This window comes from Larus michahellis, chromosome 7 (assembly GCF_964199755.1).
Source record: "Larus michahellis chromosome 7, bLarMic1.1, whole genome shotgun sequence".
In the NCBI taxonomy this organism is placed as follows: domain Eukaryota; kingdom Metazoa; phylum Chordata; class Aves; order Charadriiformes; family Laridae; genus Larus; species Larus michahellis.
In genome coordinates, this window is record NC_133902.1 from 56,179,018 (window position 1) to 56,198,771 (window position 19,754).

At 41.0% G+C, this 19,754-nt stretch overlaps 1 protein-coding gene across 29 annotated transcripts in view; it reads right to left on the bottom strand.

Annotated features, from left to right (window-relative positions):
• Positions 1-19,754, bottom strand: part of GTDC1 (glycosyltransferase like domain containing 1) — a 192,837-nt gene that overhangs the window by 41,182 nt on the left and 131,901 nt on the right. For all 29 annotated transcript variants that reach the window (XR_012588293.1, XR_012588294.1, XM_074594466.1 and 26 more), the window contains one exon: positions 5-364. Coding sequence is in view for 27 of the 29 variants with exons in the window: in XM_074594466.1 (XP_074450567.1) it covers positions 5-364 (360 nt within the window). In the remaining 2 variants the exon portion in view is untranslated. The remainder of the gene's footprint in view (positions 1-4; positions 365-19,754) is intronic.

Consider the following 19,754-nt stretch of genomic DNA (forward strand, 5'->3'; position numbering starts at 1 on the left):
TTACCACCTGTGGGGCCAGGCAACGTGCAAAGGTCTTTGCTGATAGTCCCGTCCACTCGAGATGTTACCGAGGTTAAAAGTCAGATGTTGCTTATCTTCTTCTTGACAAGGATTTGTACTTTCTGATGCTTCAGACGTGCCCAATCTCGCCGGTGCCGTTAACGGGGACGGCGGCCCCTCGTGCTGGGTGGTACAAAGGCCAGGCTGGGCTTCACAAAGTCCAGACTCGCGACGCGCGTCGCTGGTTTTCATTAAAGCTCTGCTCTTCTGCTGGCCAGGCAGACCCTCCGATCGATAAGCATCTCCATTGCTTTTAACACCAATTACCTTTTCCAAACGGGCAAGCTTATGTTCTGGCATGAACCTGTTAGGAAAAAGAAGGGGGAAAAAAAAAAAAAAAAGTCTATATTGTGTTTATGCTGGATTTCAGTTTCACCTGGTAATCGTCAATTAGTTAATAGCAAATGAAAGGACGAAACATGGTTGATATTTTTACATCCAGCCAAGCAAACAACTCCACTAGCATTCAGTAAACGATACGCTTTATTTGAGTGAATACGGTACCTGTGAAATACAGTAACAGGCTCACGGGCCGAGCAGTCAAAGGTCTCCACGGAACCACATCACACACGCATCAACAGGGAGAACAAAACGATTTGCCCGCTAAAATAAAATAATGCAAACACCTCTGGGAAGTAAAAAGGCCATTCTGCCAGAAAAATCTTGGCATTTTTGCCAGGACCACAGCTAAGATTGGTGGCAAATGCCAGACGCCAGGTGTTCAACCTACCGTGAGTCTAGTCTATGTCTAGACTTGAGCCCAGCAAGTGGCTTCATCGCCGGTCAATGAAAGCCAACGCAGAAAGACTTTGTGGCCTAATAACATGGCAACATGGGCCAAATAATAACAGGGGCCAAACCCGTACCATGACATGGAACTGGGTCATCTTATCCAGCTCTCTCTGCCTGATTTCTACAATGACCCACTGAAAAAATTCATCACAAATCAGAAAAAAACTCCACGCCTAGGCGAAAAGGATATAGTTGTACATCCATTCCTAGGATAAAAGCAACCACTCCAATGTTTTTTCACAGGTCAAGTAATGAACAGTAAGATGGGGAAACTGAGGCAGAGCTGCTCCTGACCTTCCTGAGGTACCACAGACAATATCAGACACCCCTGGCTCTTCCATCTGATGTCCATGCTGCAGAAGCCCCTTCCCAACAGCAGGACACATTTGTACAGTTATATTGAGGCCACTGAACTCACTGTTGTAATATATGAAACATAGTATTTTATGCAGATCTAGTTTTACCATTTGATTTAAAGTGGTAATGAATTACGGTCCTTGCCCAGGAAAACACTCCAGTCAAGCTCCTTCATTCAAACACGACTCTTCTAAATTAACACGGAGAGGACAACATGCACGGCCACCATGGGATCCTTACTCCAAACGTCTGCCTGTACCTCAGGTTAATTTACCCAAATATTATTTACTTACAGGCCTTTCAGCGTGATTATGGTTCTCCCGGCTAAGTAGAGACATTTAAATTTTCTGTTTCCTTTTAATTTCCAAATGTTTACACACTACAGCCTGTTTATGGAACTGTTTACTAAAGCCAACGCTTGCTCCACTTTATCAACCTCCTCCACAGTTCTTCCAAGTTTTGCTCCATCACAGCTCGCTTCTGGGCTGGGAACAAACCACTCCCTTCCCTCTTTGTCAAAACAAATATTCCTAACCACCAGAATCATCCACTTCACCCTGCAGTGGAGCACCTTTAAACACAAACAGACCCTTTTCCTCCAAAATCACTACAAGATACAAACTCACGCATGACGTGAGCTTTACTGCGCTTGTACTCTTGACTTTGACGATTTTCCATCAACCCCCTAAATCTCCTTTCTTAAGTCAGTCACTGCGCAACTACTCCACGTAACGTATATCCTTTGATTTGTCTTGCTGTCCCTTGGCATATTATTTTCATGTTTATCTATGCTAAGCCACTGACCAAATCACCTATGAGATCTACCTTTTTTTCCACTGCTCGTCATCGCTTGTTGGAGCTGCTCCGTAGATACAACCAGAAAAAGTTCAACCACACTCAACAGCTTCACCCGAATCCACTACCTACGGAGGGTACCCAAACGAGCCTGAGTTAAACCATTCCCATCCCAGCGACTTGGCCACCCTCAAATTTTCAGAGCATGAAAGTATAAATTCGATGTGGCTGAATTCCATACATATATGCTCTTAACACTTATGTCGGCGTTTTGACAGTCTAAGCTGAATTATAGACTTAAAACTGGCCGTGGTGGCTCCTCTGAAGTATGGACACATCACCGTGAGGATATACTTTTATATTTTTGCGCATGGGAAAAGCTGAAGGAGAAACAGGTTAAGGGATCTGCCCCAAACCACCGAGTCTATGACTGAATTGAGAGGACTGATTTACCAAACCAAATTTAACTAACAGATTTTGAAGAATCACTGCTGTTAAGAAGAATTGCTTGACGTGTGAGAGGTCGGAGTACCTAGGCTGTATCCCCCTGCCTGTCTTTAATCTCCCCGCCAACCAGCCACTCAATGCACCATTTCTATTTCTGAAGACGTTTTCTTCTTAGTTTTCAGCCGTTATAAATCTGATCCGTCGTTGCAGAATTTCTAATAATATTAGATAAACCTTCACCGGTCTCTCTCTGGAATAGACTATTTAATATCCTTTATTTAAGACATGTGTGTGCAATCAATTCCGTGGTATTTACTTGTATTACACACGCAGTATTTGTCATCTTGACAATTTTTAAAAGTTTTAGAACACCATTTCACTTAACAGTTTAAAAAAAAAAAAAAAGATTTATTTGATGGTTAACTTTGGAACAAGTTATCTGCATTAACTTCCATTGTTTTGGCATAAAGTAGTTCTGTATATTTTACTAACAACAGTGGAGACATGATAAAGGATGTAGGCAGAGAGCCATAAACAGCTCTCGCTGCAACCCACAGTGTTCGTGTAAAAGCATTAATTTTTCGGACTTTGATTGGAAGAGGCCTCTGTGCTCAGCCACTTGGCTTCTACTAAATACAACCGTGTATAAAATGTTGTACCTGAATATAACAATTTTAACCGCGGAAAGACCATTGTAAATCATACGTAGTATAAACTTGTCCACATGATTGGAATGATATAATGGATATTGTAGTCCCTAACCACCAGCTAATGTTCTTTATGACACTTAAATAAATGACCTGAAAATAAACTAATAACAACATGAAATCTTCTAAACCTGTTCATGTGCATTTCCCAAATGCATGCCAGAGAAAGACAATGTCTAGTTAGCACATTTTTTGTGTTTACATTTTCTCCAGAACATTTTTGCTCCAGCTATTCTATTTTTCCTTTTCCAAACTCACATTAATTCTTCTTTTCTGCCACCTTCCAGACAGAGTCATCTCTCCATCCAGTACCTGCCCAGACTCCAGTCATTTATAAACATCAAGAGCTTGCAGGATTTCTACATCACCATCCAAAAGTCTATAACCTGGAGAAAAAACAAGAGCTCCAGGGTTTTAGTTGGAGACAGTATCTACTCCCACAAAGATCACCAGAGTTTTTTTAATCCTTGTCTAAATTTCAGAAGATGCAACCTCAGAGAGGCTGGTTATGGAATAGCAGAGCTGGGGCAGGAGAAGACATAGGCTTAGAAGACTAGATATAAGGAAGACATTTTTTACAAAGAGGGTGGTGAGACACTGGCCCAGGTTGCCCGGAGAGGAGGTGGACGCCCATCCCTGGTAACATCCAAGGCCAGGTTGGATGGGGCTTTGAGCAACCTGACCTTGTTGAAGATGGGTTGGACTAGATGACCTTTAAAGGTCCCTTCCAACCCAAACCACTCCATGATTCTAAAAAAAAGAAGCTAGAGAGCTACGGCAGCAGACAGTCAGCGTTTAGTCATTGAGAAGTAAGTTACCAAGAAGGAGGCACCATTTTTCTCAACCTGAGTTTCAACACACACTAGTCACGTAAGAAAAATGCCAGGGCATTCCATTTTTAATACGGGAGAAGGATTTTATTGTTATTATTAATTTGTGGTAGCCAAGCCTGGTACACGTGAAACTTTCCAGAAAAAAAGTCACCACCAAAGCATACAAATATTAACACTTTCAACAGATTCCACAAGGTACTCTCCCTTATATACTTAAAAAAAACATGGAAAATGTTTTACTTTTATGCATAACTCATATGTCTAAACACTGAAAGTTCAGAACAAACAGTGAGAGACGCAGATATCTCATTTTAGTATCACGACTTGTTTTCAAAACTTTTCAAAACTATTTTTCTTTTATTTATTCAGGTTTTTGAGGATCTCTGACATATTTAACAGTCAATTTTAAAACTTTATGAAGACTTTAAAAAGAGTAAGCCATGAAAACTTTCCCTTTTTGCATACTGGGTATAGATGTCTAGTTAAAAAGATGGGTTAAAAATTAAGTGAAGTTCATATATAATAAAAATTCCATATCCTGAAAGTCAGAGTTTCAATCTAAATATTTGCCACGTTGAATAACAGATTTTTTCCAAGCTCCCCAATCTATATATTATATATTTTCTTTTCATTTACGCCATGAAACCCCATTCTGAGGAAACCGATGGACTTTTCCTTGAAGCAGACATGCGTTTTGCCCAGCGCTTTCATAACACATTGCCACGTTACATCGTAGGTGTTTATTCCCAGCGCTTCCTTTGCCCTAATGACAAATTACTTCTGGCATTTGGTTTCTTTTCGTGGCACTAAGAGTCACTTTGGGCACCGTTTTATTAAAAACAACAACAACAAAAAGGATGGAAGGGCCATGGTGTCACTGCTCGATGAATAGAAGCCACATTAGAAAGACTAACGAGTGCTGATTTAGGTTAGATCAAATTATACGGGCAAGTTCTGAGTTGTATACTGGGTTGAACAGTTGCACTCGATGAGCAGGGATCATTTTTAAGACTGGCTATTAGCCAAAAAAAAATTTGAATTCACAAAAACCGGCCCTTCTCTAACTTTATTTACATTTGCAAGCAAAGTTAAAGATAGTTCTAAAAGTGCCATGGATTTTTTTTTTTTTTAATTATATAGCTATTAAAAAGTTTAAAATCTATAAAAGGAAACAGTCACGATGAGATATATTTAGAAGCCTTCCCCAGGCCTTGGAGCTGGAGGACACACGTTCTAGAGCTGCCGCGTTCCCTTCGTCACCGTCACGGCACAACTTACAATTTACCAAACTCACCGTCTGAGAATTTCCTTTGGCTTTCTTTAAACGGGATGACAATTGTCTCTTTGCTAACCGTAACATTTTTAGGAGAATTTATATGACATAAAACACTACAGAGGTTCGTGGAGAGCTTCTGATATTCTAATACCCGGAATCCACTTGGCTTATAACGGTTGTGATGGAAAGTCATTTTTGTCTTTGCAATAACTGGGAAATTCCACTCTCTGCTTCCTTAAATTTATCCTGTTCCCACGCTGAATTTGTCCCTACAATTACTACAAATACGTGCAAAACAATACACCCTTGCACGCGTATGGCTGGCCAAGCACTGTACAAATACCAAAGCTGCATGGACATCCCTTGAGCTTTTTTAAAAGTCTGAATTTTTGTCCACTTGTTCTAAGGACCAAAAAAATAAATTAGTCATGAAAGCAATTCTTTGGAGGCCAAACTGGAACAGACAGCAAACTACTTTAGATTATACTTGCTTTTTATATTTATATAAATTTATACATTTATATTTTTGATATTTAATGCTACAAATCTGTGTGAAATCACCTGCCAGCAGTAAAACTGATGCATTTATATTTACCTACCTCTCGAAAGACTGCAACAAATGACCAAACTGGGAGACTAGTCTCGGGTCAGTGATTTTTTTTCTTGATTTTTTTTTTTTTTCTCTGCAACTACTGTCACATTCTGCTCTACAGCACAAAAAGAGTTGCCGAGTGTGATCAGGTGTCCCAAAGCGGCGCTCCAGTTCAAACCTCAAAGCTCAAAAGAAGATTCCCGATATTTAGGGAATTTGATATTAGGGTTTATTGAAGTTGTCACTTACTTTCGGGGATCTAATTTCACTTTCTGATCTTTAGCAATGGTTGTAATTCTTCATTCAGAAGAGGGAAGAGATTACTTGTCAGCAGTAATCTCTAACACAGATAATGCCATATAAATATTAGGGGCTTATAAGCATGGACAAGGATTAGGAGCAAAGAGAGAGAACAGAAAGAAAACCGAACAGAGCCAAGATTAAGCACCAGGAAGGGCACGGCAAAAGAAAATACAAGGTCTGCGGCTGAGCTTCTCTTCCCACAGTAGAATATTAAGTTTTTCTGGGCAGAACGAGAAGGGTTTACACAGATTGCCCCTGTTTGTGAACTGCAGGATACAGAAGTACGGAAATATTATTTGAGATGGGATTGTTTTCCCCTCTCGTTATCTTCTCTCATCTTCCTTCTTCCCCGACACAGGAGAAATACCAAATAGAGAGTCTCTGAGGTCAGAAGGTCTCTGGTCCGACCTCCTGCTCAAAGCCCGCCCAGTTGGACTAGGTTGCTCACAGCATCGTCCAGCCAAGTTTTAACCAGCATCGAGGCCAAGGATGAAGACGACCTCCTTCTGACAAATAAGCCAAAATATCGCTGTTTTGGCAACAAATTAGCTGAATGCAACGACCCTTGTCACCCCAGCGGTATGCCTGATGGACAGGCAGGACCCAGAGATGCTCCCGGAGATGAGAGGTTGGATCCAGACCAACCGCAGGCAGCTCCTTGTGACTCAAGCGGTAACTTGGTCCGTGGGAGTGGGGAAGGAAGGCGAGACAGGCAGGAGAGGAGAGGTGTCAACAGAAAAGAGAGGAGAAGAGAAACAGGATAATTCTCAGATTCCTCAAACCGTAACTTCCACCTATTTTTCCAAATAACTTCTGAGCAAAATCCCTCGGTATTTAGTATCCATATTCGATATTGCCAAAAATTCACACTTTGACTTAGCGTTTACTTTTCTTTCTTAACTAGCTTCATTCCGATTCAACAACACTCATAGTAGTTTATTCTTTAAGATGCCACATCTGTACCTCAACACAAGGAGGATGGTCAAACCCATCTCTAACTTTCCTCCCAGTATTACGGTGGAATTTCTAACATTACGATGACCGCTCAAGGTGCGCTGTAAAGCCTACATCCTAGATGTCCGGGATTTTAACCAAAGCATTCCTCAACTCTTATTCCCAAAAATACATGGAAAGGTACTACCTTCCAAAACACAACCCTGCAGTGAAACTACGCAAAACGGAAGCAAAAGCAGGTGAAACTCCTCCAAACCAAATACATCCCAAAAGTCAAAGCTTTCCTGGTTTTGAGTCCTCTGTGCTGCTGCTCTTCTTGGACACCATTTCAGCCAAAAGCCTGTCTAGCCTAATCCACTACTTGTGGGATTATTCCGTTTTGTTACATATTTACTCCCGACAAATGACTTTAACAGTATCTTAAGCGCTTTAGGTCAGCAAAAAAAATATCAAATAGTGATTACTCTGCATTTTAATACCAGAAGGGAGACTCTGGACCCACTGAAGTCAAAGGTAAAGCTCTCTTTGACTTCAAGAGAGACGGAGTTTGACCCTAAATGTATTATTTCTGAATCCTCATCTTCAGTTCCCTGAAATCCTTTAACGCTAGATGTAAGAACCTGTGCAGTTATAATTTCTAAGAGCATCATTCTCAACAATGAAATGGCGATAATTTAAAAACTCTGCAGAAAGATGGTAATGAACTACAATACATATTTTATAACGCAGATGAAAATAACTTATGCGTTATTTTGTGCAAGATACAAAAACAGGAATTAATTGATAGTTGAGCAAAAAAAGTCATTTTCTCTATAATTAAACATCACGACTGCGTAGATCAGCTACACCGACACTGCGAGGTAACAGATACGCTTTTGGAGCACTAAGAGTCACCTTGATAACAACTGCCAGAAATTTAGAAATTGTTGACTTAAGTTCTGCTTCTGCAGAAGTTCAAAAGAATGAATTGCACGACGGGCAAAAAAGTTAGGCTTCTGAGAATTGCAAGGTTTTTAAGGTTCTTTAGGATCGTAAAGGATTGGTCATGTTTATTAGTGCTCACTTAAACAGAAAAAACCAGCTCGGCTCTCGAGTGCTTATTTAGAAAATGCAAATTTCACGTATAGCTCCAAACAATACGGTATCTCTTCTTGCTCAACAGAACTGGAAGTGGGTGTTTGAAAACTGATATCACACCTTAAATCATCTTGTCTTTTATTTCTTTTTTTTTTTTTTTTTAATTAAAACTAATACCAGGATCCTGTAACATATAATTTCCTGTTTTGTGGAAATACTTCTAATCAGGATATATATATAGGATGGGTGTCCCCTTTAAACAGGCTGTTTTGTAACATACGCAATGCAGAAGGGAGTGCTATCATAACACTTCAATAGTTAAGTGACTTTATGAGAAAAATACTTCCAAATGTTTCCTAAAACCTTCCAAACCGCACCAAAGAACATTATCGTAATATTATGTTTCCCTATGGCCTCCAATATTTAAGCTTGCTATGCTCGAAATGATACTTGGATGAAAAATATAAGTTTATGCAACATATAAATTGTTCCTCGAAGAAAAGTTGCCTTTAAAATTACTCTGTATAGATGTCAGATATTTTACATTTTCAATAGCCTTTCCATATTAATTGAGCGAATAGGACGCTAGCGCTTTTGGGCTGCACGGGAATAATCTGGGTTTTAAAACCGAGCAGTCACCGTGTGATCTTATTCATAGCAAATACTGAAAACAATAACTGTCCTAACCGATTACATATCAAGTTACCCTTAATAGATATCCATATTTCTTGTGCAGTATACATAATCCATATAAACTGTATGCCATATATCAATAACATATTCCAGCGAATCCACCATCAAAGAGTTCGTTTATAGTAGGTTTTCATTTGACTCGGGGTTGTAATGTTCTGTGCAAGCATAAGCTAACCATTTCAGCGATTTTGCCAGCAAACTGCTTTTTGGCAGATTATTGGCAGTACATATTGGCAACAAACTAGTGCAGCTAAGCCCTTCTTATAACTTACAGGTAAATAATGATTTTAATAAATTTATGTAAAATGTTCCACTTGCTGACATCTGGTTTTGATAGTTCACTCGCCTGCGCAAACGCAAACTTCTGTGTGTTTCTCAGGAAAACACATATTTCACCGTAATTATTTCACACTTTCTCAGGTACCCCAAGAAAGAAATACGCAACGAAGCCTACGCTCACTTGGAAGTTTAACTGGAGAAAGCTTTACCTGAACAAGTTAGAGAAATTAAATCAAAATAGTAATTGTATGCGCACAAAAAATCTAAACCACGTTTTGCCCTCAATACAATACAACACCCACGTAGTAAGAAAAACACGAGGCTATTGTAGAGTTATCTCAGCCCCAAGGCGTTCAGATCCAGAAGGTCCTGTCAACCGCCTCCGGCCCCAAGGACTGTGGGGTAACGCAGAGACTCTGAGCTCCATTTGAAAATGTGTGCCTACGCTAGATTTTTTTGCACTTTTTTTGCACTGCCACTGAAGTTTAGATGTGTACACGTTTGTACGTCAGCTAGGCAGGGCGGTTGAGAGGAAACTCTGAGTATTAGTCCCAACTTTGCCAGTGGGTCAGTGTCTCACTGTCCAAACACCAAAAGTCTCTCTCCATCTCTAAAACTAGAACTGCCGTAACGCTCTGCCCTAAAAGGATCTAGTTTTTGTCAGAAAGCTCTAAAAACATTGCTATTACTAGTAGCAGAGTTATCAAAGGGAAAAAAAAAAAAACAACAAACAAACCAACCAAAACCTAAAAACCTTGGCCTTCCTTTTTTTTGTGGTATAAATCATGACGACGGCGATGCTGATTTAAGATCGCTGAGAACCTGCCCTTTAGCATCCAGGCACCAGAAGATTCCTCAGGGAGCATGCACCACCAATTCACGGAAAACACACGTGGCCCTTCACTGAGCTACCTATGATCATAGAATCGTCTAGGTTGGAAGGGACTTTTAAGCTCATCGACTCCAACCATCAACCGAACACTGCCAAAACCATCACTAAACCATGACCCTCTGCACCATGTCTACACATCTTTTAAATGCCTCCAGGGATGGGGACTCCACCACTTCCCTGAGCAGTCTGTTCCAACGCTTGACAACCATTTCAGTGAAGAAATTTTTCCTAATATCCAATCTAAACCTCCCCTGGCACAACTTGAGGCCGTTTCCTCTTGTCCTATCACCTGTTACTTGCGAGGAGACCAAGCCCCATGTCACTACCCGCTCCTTTCAGGGAGTTGTAGAGAGCGAGAAGGTCTCCCTTTTCTCCAGGCTGAACACCCCCAGCTCCCTCAGCCGCTCCTCACAAGACTTGTGCTCCAGACCCCTCACCAGCTGCGTTGCCCTTCTCTGGACATGCTCCAGCACCTTGATGTCTTTCTTGTAGTGAGAGGCCCAAAACTGTACACCGTATTCAAGGCAGGGCCTCACCAGTGCCCAGTAATATGATATTAAAGACTGTAAAACGAGAAGAGGGACACGCATTTTTGTTGGAAAAAGGAGAAAACAGCATCAATACAAACAGCGCTGTTACCCTTATACACTATGTGCTGGCAGTTACCAGCTTGGTGACACATCTGCATGAGGACAACAGGAAGGATGGTGCCCATCCTGTAAGGGGACACGGTCATGTGAACAGCCTGAGCTAACACCCTCTCTGTGCCTGGACACGGTCATCTTGAGCGTTACTGCACTAAATATATTATAAATAAAAATAAAAATGAGAAACCTTGGAGAGGCAAAGAGCTTGACTGTGACTGTTGCGCCCAGTGCTTTGCTTCTACAAGTCTGAATGTTGTTCCTACAGATACACCCCAAATGATCATGGAGAGTAGGACTCTCAATACTTTGACGTTTCTATTGAAATAGGTCAAAAAGGTGAGAAGACAATTTTTAAGACAATTTTTAGACAATTAAATTAAAATTTAAGACATTTTAAAGACAAATGAAAAATCAAAATAAAAGGATTTAATAAAACCAAGAAGAAGTTTCTTCAGTTCATCCCTCCTTCTACGTCCAAGCCACCACTTCTCAGGACACCGACCTGCCATGCTCTATCTGGTGACAACTGCTGCCATCTGCCCCCGTGCTCCTCACATCCTTCACCCTGAGTGCTGGGAGCAACACCTTCGGTCTGCTGAACACGTAACCGTAACCAAGGGACACAATGTACTTTGAAAAGTTTGACACAGCGAACGTCCACGTCTCTTCTGCTTGTGGATACATCTCAAAGTTCTATGAAATAACTGTTTTAAATGCGGCCTGTAATGAGAAGGCAACAATTACTGAGCACCAGATATTATTTGTGCCCAATTCAGCTTAGAATTTGCTTGAGCATTTATTCATTTATGGAGTCAGCAGCCTAAGATTTTGTAAGGCTTGGCAAAATGGTTAAAACTCAGTGAATTCTTGTCGAGATCTATTGGACGTGCTGGTAAAACTCGCTGTTGCTATAGTGGACTCACTTTTAATTTGATCTGTTTCAGGAATTGGGTATCCTTCCAGCACGTTAGAAACCTAAGGGCATATATTTGTATTGTTTAAAGGCAGGAAATTCTGTGAACTGAAATGAGAACATATCCCTTTTGCTTTATGGACTTTTGTTATTTTCTCTTCCTTTTGGGGTTTTGGAAACAAAACCAGTGAAAGCTGAAAGTTTGAACAATAGCAAATTACTTTCAAGGAAAAAAAAAAAAGTATAATACTAAGCATACTTTTATAACTTTATTCATACACTTTGTATATATGTAAATTGGACTTACCCAGGCATCAGAAAACACTATCTGCAGCAGGGCCTTAGACTGCAGCAGGATCACACTGGTTTTGTCATAAAAGACTGGGGACTTTGCTGTTTTACTTTATTATTATTCCTTTACTACCTTGTATTAACTTGTACCCCACTGACTTCACGACAGAGCCGATTTGCTTCATGCTAACCGCAGAACCAGGGCAATCCCGTTTTGATTGTAAGGGAAAAAAAATGACGAACTTTTGTAGCGCTCTCACTTCAACTCCTTGTCCGAAGAGTCCCACATCCCTCTTTTAATTGACGCAAGAGGTAGGTGGGAATTCTGGGACCACTATACAGACATAGGGAATGAGAAGTGATGAAAGATGACCCGGGCATCATATTCTGCTAAACTTAAGAGTTGGATAGATACTGCCTTTTAGACAACTACAGCAACAGCCTTTCTTACAACGGTTCTGTACTAATTAGCGGAAGGACTGGAGGCAGAGGGGCGGCATTAGCCCGGAGACCTGAGCTCAGCAGGACGCATTCATCCTAGTGCAGCACCACACAGATGTGCCCAACGCTGCTTTCGGTACTCAAACTAGCTCGGTTAGAGCAAAGCATCTTCATTGCACATAATGAATTATACTGTAGTATTTTATTAGAATAGGGTTACAGATCGTAGCCACGGTTATGGCTCCCTCCCTGGAATACTCCTGCCTCATGACAGGCTACAGAAACCCCACTAAGTCTGCAAAGAAACTTGCTGGAGGACAGTTCACGTGCGGGAACCTCAACCGCTGCCATTTCAGCAAGAGCCTGAACACTTACCCAGCACTTACCCAGCGGTGTTCCTTGCATACGGCAGACAACAAGCTGACTGTTCCTAGCTAATAAGCTTAATAGCTAAATATAAATTACAGTGGGACGCAAAGCTTGAGAGAGACATTCGACACCCAAGACACTACTTGGCCACTGGATCTCTCCTAGCTAGTGTTTCTCCTCACTCGCTAATCCCTCTTCCTGGACAGCAGAGATTATGACATTGGTGAACCGCAGGACTTCGGTTTATTGGCTTTCATTTGGCACAGCGCTTCATGCCCATCTCATCTGCTCTTGGAAGTTACGACAACTGAAGCCGGGATCACAATGAGACACCATCCATCATCACGATAAACACAGCTCAGCTGTTTCCATGCAGTCAAAGCCTTTGGCAGAGAAGAATCTTAGGAAGAGATTTGAAAGAGCATGAAGAAGTGGCTTTACTTTAAGTGCTCACAATAATAACTTCCAAAGGCACGTTCCTGACCATCAACCCCAGGGAATAAAGAGCTGAAAGGTACTCATGCTGATCTGTGGATTATCTGTCTTGTAGATCTCTACATAAAAGCAAAGGGGATCCATAACTACCAGCTGTAATACTTCTACGCTCTTTGCCGCAGAGGTGGGCAATGACGAGAAAGGTTTGGTTCCCTCACCAGACACCACGGGGTACATCACCTTCCTGATGGAAAAAGCCGGGATCCAAACCCTAGCATCTGTGATAACCACAATTACCCCAACTGTTCTCGAGGTCACGTAACCATGCGTTCTCTTATTCAGAGTAGACTAATCTAACAGCTTTTCCCAAGTGGTCAAAGACCAACTAACGTTTTATTTTAAAATGTAGCGGCATACAAATGTTTACGTCATATACTCAACACACATCTGCACAACTGACCACAAGCCACCAGTTTACAGGTCCCGCTTACCTTATTCTCGGTTCTTCTGAAAACGCAGTAAAAGACTCTGAGGGCAAAAATTACAACTAAGTTCATGAACTACACAAAAAATTGGCTGTGACACCATTTATTAAAAGTTATGATAAACTACAAGGTCCAACTAAAAGGAGCAGACGCACCGTTTGCTTAGTTGTAGCTGCAGACAGAATTTTTTGTGCCAAGATCAAAAGAACAAGGTGTTCATATAAATGGCATTTTATTTTGATCCTATTATTCTATATGAGCTCGAGGAGAGATCAAAGAGAAAAGTACCCAGGTTTCGCTATTAACACTTAACATAGCTCCAGTCAGAAAATCCTTTCCAGATTGCTAGCGCAATTTAAAGCCCAGCACATTTTTGTTGTTCTGTTGGGGAATATACCTGAAGGCACGCTTTTGATTCCTCAACCACCTTTTTCCGTTGTGGAAAATTGCTTCTGATATCTATAATTTCAGTTATTTTCATTTTTATGACAATAACCCCCAGCCAGCCACCCCAGCTTTGGGGACTACGTTCTTTTGGGTTGTACCCGCTACCCCAGAGAGACAGCCTGCCCTGAAATACCGACAGCGTATTACTGACTGCACACAACTGCCGGGAAATTCAACACCGGCGGAGTCAAGTACTCAAGTCTGGTTCAACCCCTGCCAATGGCAGTTCCACTGGAAGCAAAACATACCAGCTTCAACCGAGTATGTAAACAAACCTAATGGGCCTTTAAAATACGTAAAGGTTCCTCCTGATAGCTGGCAAGAACAAACGCGCTTTAACATGTTCCGTCGCTTATTATGACATTACCCAGGACTACTACTATTAATTAATGGTTCTATTGCCTCTCTTAGAGCCCAGTGATGTTGCATAAAGGAAAAAGAATAGTATACTGTATTTCTTACAAAGCCAAAGTATGCCAAGAAATTTTAATATTCACGCTTTCTTTGAACGTAAGTGTCTCATTGATGATTCAGTAACTTGGGGCAGTCATTTCAGAATTTCACTTCCAGTGAATTTCTTTGACATACTAATAAACAGGCATAGCTTATCAGACGACCTTTGGAAAAAACAGTAAGCTAACATTCATAAAAAAGAAAGAAAAAAAGAGTGCATACGTCCTTCTTCTCTGCCTCCCCTTCCCCTCCCCATTCGCTATTAAAGCATGCGTGTTACAAAGTCGTTCCAAAGTTTACTGTAAATGCCAAAAAGTGGGCACCGATCCCACGCGAGCTGGCTCAGCTATGGTCCATCATCTTGAACATATTCATTTTATCCAACTCGGTTCCAGGAGGGGGCTGTGGGGGTTTTGTTTTGGGGTTGGGTTGCCTTTTTTTTTTTTTTCACTTAACTTTTCTCTAATAACAGTAGATTGTATATCGGCGAGGAGATGGGAAGTCGTGACTCTGGGAACTTGCACAGTCAACGCTAAATACATGTAGGCATGGCCTAGAACGAACGTTACAATTACGGGTTAAACGAGACAAAACGCCTCATGCACAGTCAGAATATGTTCGTATTGCACACAGCAGCCAGCTGGCTATAAATCCAAGAAGTAAGCTGGAAGGCTTTAGAGTTTAAATGGATGAATACAGATATAAATGGAAGAACAGTGGTTTGTTGCCATACGAATGGCTTTTAACTGAAAAGAATGGATTGCTTTTACGAGGGTTTTCCAAAAGTGTAACCTTGTGGAGACGAAAAAAAGAATAAATATGATTGGGACAGTCTATATTTTCTATTTTGTTTCGAGACAGAGAAATCTGATTCAGCATGTCAGAACAGCTATACCAAGGCTTTACATACAGGTGTTCCCAGTGAACAGGGACACAAGTTCTTTAGTATCACCTCTGCAGTTGATGATCCACAAACAGGATTGCCCTGGTAATTTATTTCAGATTCAAATCACCATGAGCTGAGCTGTGAGAAGCCATGAACCATTTTTCTTGCCGTTATTTCCAGCTCTAAGTAATGCATTCTATAGGCTTCTCTGCTCTCTATGGATCACCGAACCCACGGCCAATGACCCTACCTGTGCACAAAGCCACCTGAGCACCCTGAGGCTGCTAAACCAACACCTTCCTGGCAAGGCACAAAGGCTGAGAGGCATTTCTGAGACTTTCCTCCCTTTTTCATAGAACCGTAGAATGTGTTGGGTTGGAAGGGACCTTTAAAGGTCATCTAGTCCAACCCCTTGCAGTAAGCAGGGACATCTTTAACTTTTTATTTGATAAGTAGGAGAACTAGCAGAACCTTCTGGAATATAGACCCAAGAAATATCCTAACAGGTTTTCATAAATGGAACCAACCCCAGCATCAGCTAAACTTTAAAGATATCAAGGAACTTCACATGCATGATCTATGTTCATATTAATTTATATAATATATACATGTGTGTGTATATATAATCATAGAAACATAGCATACCAGGTTGGAAGGGACCTCGAAGATCGTCTGGTCCAACCTTTCTTGGCAAAAGAAAGAATAATTTTTACAAAACGTTTTTTGATGTTGAGAAGTGGCTGTAAACTCATGGTTTTGATGTACTCACTGTTGACAGAATCAGATGGAAACTGTAGGAAGACTGATAACGAGTCTGCTCCCCAAAAACCTTTCTCCTATATCTCCAAACTGACCGAATGGGAACTGAGAGGGAAAGAACAAAGATTTGCTGTTCTTTACAGTCACGCAATGAAAGTGTAGGTTAAGTACAGGAAGTATTTGCAGATTTCAGATATTTTGTGGACCTTTGTTGCTTTTCCTTGCATTCAGATCTAATCTCAGCCCCAGCACAGAGCTGGACTTTCATGTTCTGCGGTCCCTCGCTAATAGAAAACCCAACCCACTGGGACACTTAAGCCAAAGTGGGCTCAAGACATAGATTTTAACTTCAGCTTTTTGTAGGCATTTATTCATGCTAATGCATTAAGGAAAAAATGTTTCACCCAGAAGAGAAGGATTAAAATTACACTGCTGAATAAATTCATAAAACTATTTTACCTATATTCATAGTAGAACGTGCCTACAGACTGGAAAGATACAGCTATAACTTTTAGAAGAAGTTTGGACAGACGATTTGATATTCCCCATCAAATATGTCACAATCAGGTGATCTTTAAGCCCCACGGGTATAAAAACACCATGAGTTTCTTTTTTTAAAAATGTCAGATAACAAATACGTATGTATCTCCAATTCACTCATGTTACCATTAATAACGACTACAATATTTTTAGAAGGTCCTTCAAACAGAAGGGTAGTATTTTCACTACAATTTCGAACAAGCAATAAATTGTGTTTGGTTCTTTAGCTTCAATCAAGCATCAATTTTGGATTATTTGTCTGAAGTCAGAATTCTTAAAATAAGCCAGTTTTTTTATAGAATCAATTTCTGGAAAAAAAAAAAAACCCAACCAAACCCTTCACAATGAGTGTAATCAGCTATTCTAATATAACTGGCTCTGATTTGGAGGTAAGGTACATGATTATATATATAAGGAGCGCTGAATGATTAATTCAAGAGGCTTCCACCAGTACTCACGCGAACAAGCATAAACACCTCAACGTTGTTGTAATTTCTTTATGCTGCTCTATCATCCTCCGTTCTCAGAAACTTTTTGGTACTAACAGCAGTATTTCATCTTGCACGTCTTTTCCTATTATCTCTATTACCCCGCCCCTTTTTCCCCCTTCCTCTCCAAATCAAATGTTTCTTTAATTCAGGAAGGCATTGCATCCTAGTTACAGTACACATCGATATTTTATTGTGCTCTTCCTGGGCATCGGTCATGTGAAACGTTGAGCACTTCCTTATCACGCGGGCAAAAAAGGGCTTTGAGCATGCTCAGCCTGATGCAGGAGAAGGGCTCATGGCATGACGGGCAACTCGAATAGCAAATTTGTCAATCAGCGATATTTAGCATTGAAAATAATTCTGCATATGAATAGGAAAATATCGGGCTGTCAGACATCCAGAAGCGTTACATGCCAAAACAACGTTAGGGAAATTTCCAGCTCTCACAAGAGTGCTCAGCTCATTCTTGATGGATCATCTGCGCTTTTGGGTGCTTTCTGGAAGCACGTTCCTCTTTTTCCTTTATTGTCCTTTGTGAAGAAAACAGGAGATGAAACACTCACCAGAAAGTAGCAACACCATTAACCTCCAAGTAGCTTGGATTTTGGTAAACAGTGAGATCACTGTAAATCTTAGCTTCCGTACGTGAATTAGAGGAGAATAATGGGACTGAGCAAAAAATCATGGACTATGTTCATCAATATGTGCCTTTTATGTAAACTACATTGTTAATTGAAAACCAGCTTTCAGAGTCTCTTAAGAGGCAATCACCTTAAGATTAATCAAAGTGCTGTTTTGTTGTTGTGTTTTTAATGGGGGATGTGCTCCTTTGGAGGTTCAGGGAATTGCTCGGAGCAGAGACTGCTGCAGCCGAAGGCTTCGGGGTTCGTGTCTCAGAGCCCGTCTCTCCCACGGCAGGACAGTGCTGGCACCGATGGCTCTGCTCACCCCGTCACCCCTTAGTGCGTGACACGCGGTTCCCTGGCTGATGTCACTGAAGAACGGCAGGAGCAGGTAGATGTGCACCAGCAGCAAACGCACCCGGCTAAAGGCAGGAAGATACTGTGACAACGGGTGCTGTTGAGGTTTGAGATGAGGGCAGGTGACAGCCTAGGACCTATCATAGAATCATAAAATTGTTTAGGTTGGAAGGAACCTTAAAGATCACCCAGTTCCAACCCCCCTGCCCTGGGCAGGGACACCTATGGATGAAGAACAGACCTGGTATTAACAGGACCTACACTCAAGCAGGACGGTGTGGTTGACACCGCTGCACAGGGTCGTACAGGGCAGTAGGAACCACGATGGCTGGGGTTGGCTCACTAACCCCAGAAGAACAGAATTTCAGTTCCCTTTTTGCAGCTGATCATCACCACGTCCCTAGTTTTCAACCCTTTCTTTTCTCTGCACTGTCTCATTCACCTGTGGCTTTCCCCGTTTATTATTTCTACTAAAGCTACCTCCATGAGGTACCCGGAGCAAAGTCTTCGCGACAAATTTTGGGGTTTTTTTTTCTATATGCCTCTCCTTAAAATAGTCTTTAACTTACTTGTTCAGTACCTAGCAATGACTCATTAAAAAAATAAATCTCGTAATAACAACACAGTGACAGATATCGAAGGTGAAAATTGGCAATTCTTTAGCACTCAAACAGCCTGAGAACATCTTCAAACAGCATATAGAGAAAAGGTTCGTATTTGTCTATGGATGTATTTCTTTAACATTTTTTGACCAATTTATTTCAGCAAGAACGAGCAACTTAAATTTTTCAGTGTCTTCAAGGACATTATTTCATGAATTTGTATAAAAGGCAGAAAAGTATATATAAATGTTTAAAAAGCAGCCAGGAATATGTGCAAGAGTTTTCAGGGAAATAGTGCAATTAGATTTAAAATACCAAACACTCAAATTACATCTGTCATTCGGTCTGAGTCGCTTTTGAATTTGCACCTATGAACAATAAAAAAAAAAAGAAAAAAGGTTCTGAAGGAGACAGATTATTTCCTTTGCCCTGTTTTACCACAGAGCAGTTATTTTCTCCTTCTACCGGATCCGACAGCCATTCAAACGCGCTGGTTCTGCTGCACACTAAACTAGAAATATGATCCCTACTTGGAAACTCCTCTCCAAAATGTTTTCTTCTGTCAATTCTCAGTAACTTCATTCAATAACAAGCGTGACTATTGAACTTTTAAAGCATCAACGTTCGGTCACCTTCCTGAGTTTACATATTGCAGCTGCGGGGAAGAAAGATGCTGAAAGACTCTGATCTCTTCCCATAGTTTAGATGCTTATCGTAACCTTTTGTGATATTTAATTGGCACTGCTTTCTCCTCCTCCTTTTCCAAATGGATGATTCACAGACTCGGTCTTCCAGGAACCAACCACTTCAGCTATTCTCTGCACTTCCTTCAACTCTTCCTCAACCGCAGCCAGCCCTCTGCTTGACCCCACCTTTAATAAATGTTCAACCAAAGAGTCTCAGCTAAAATGCGTATTAAGTCTTTGGAGAAGAGAATGAGTAAACCAACACCTAAAAT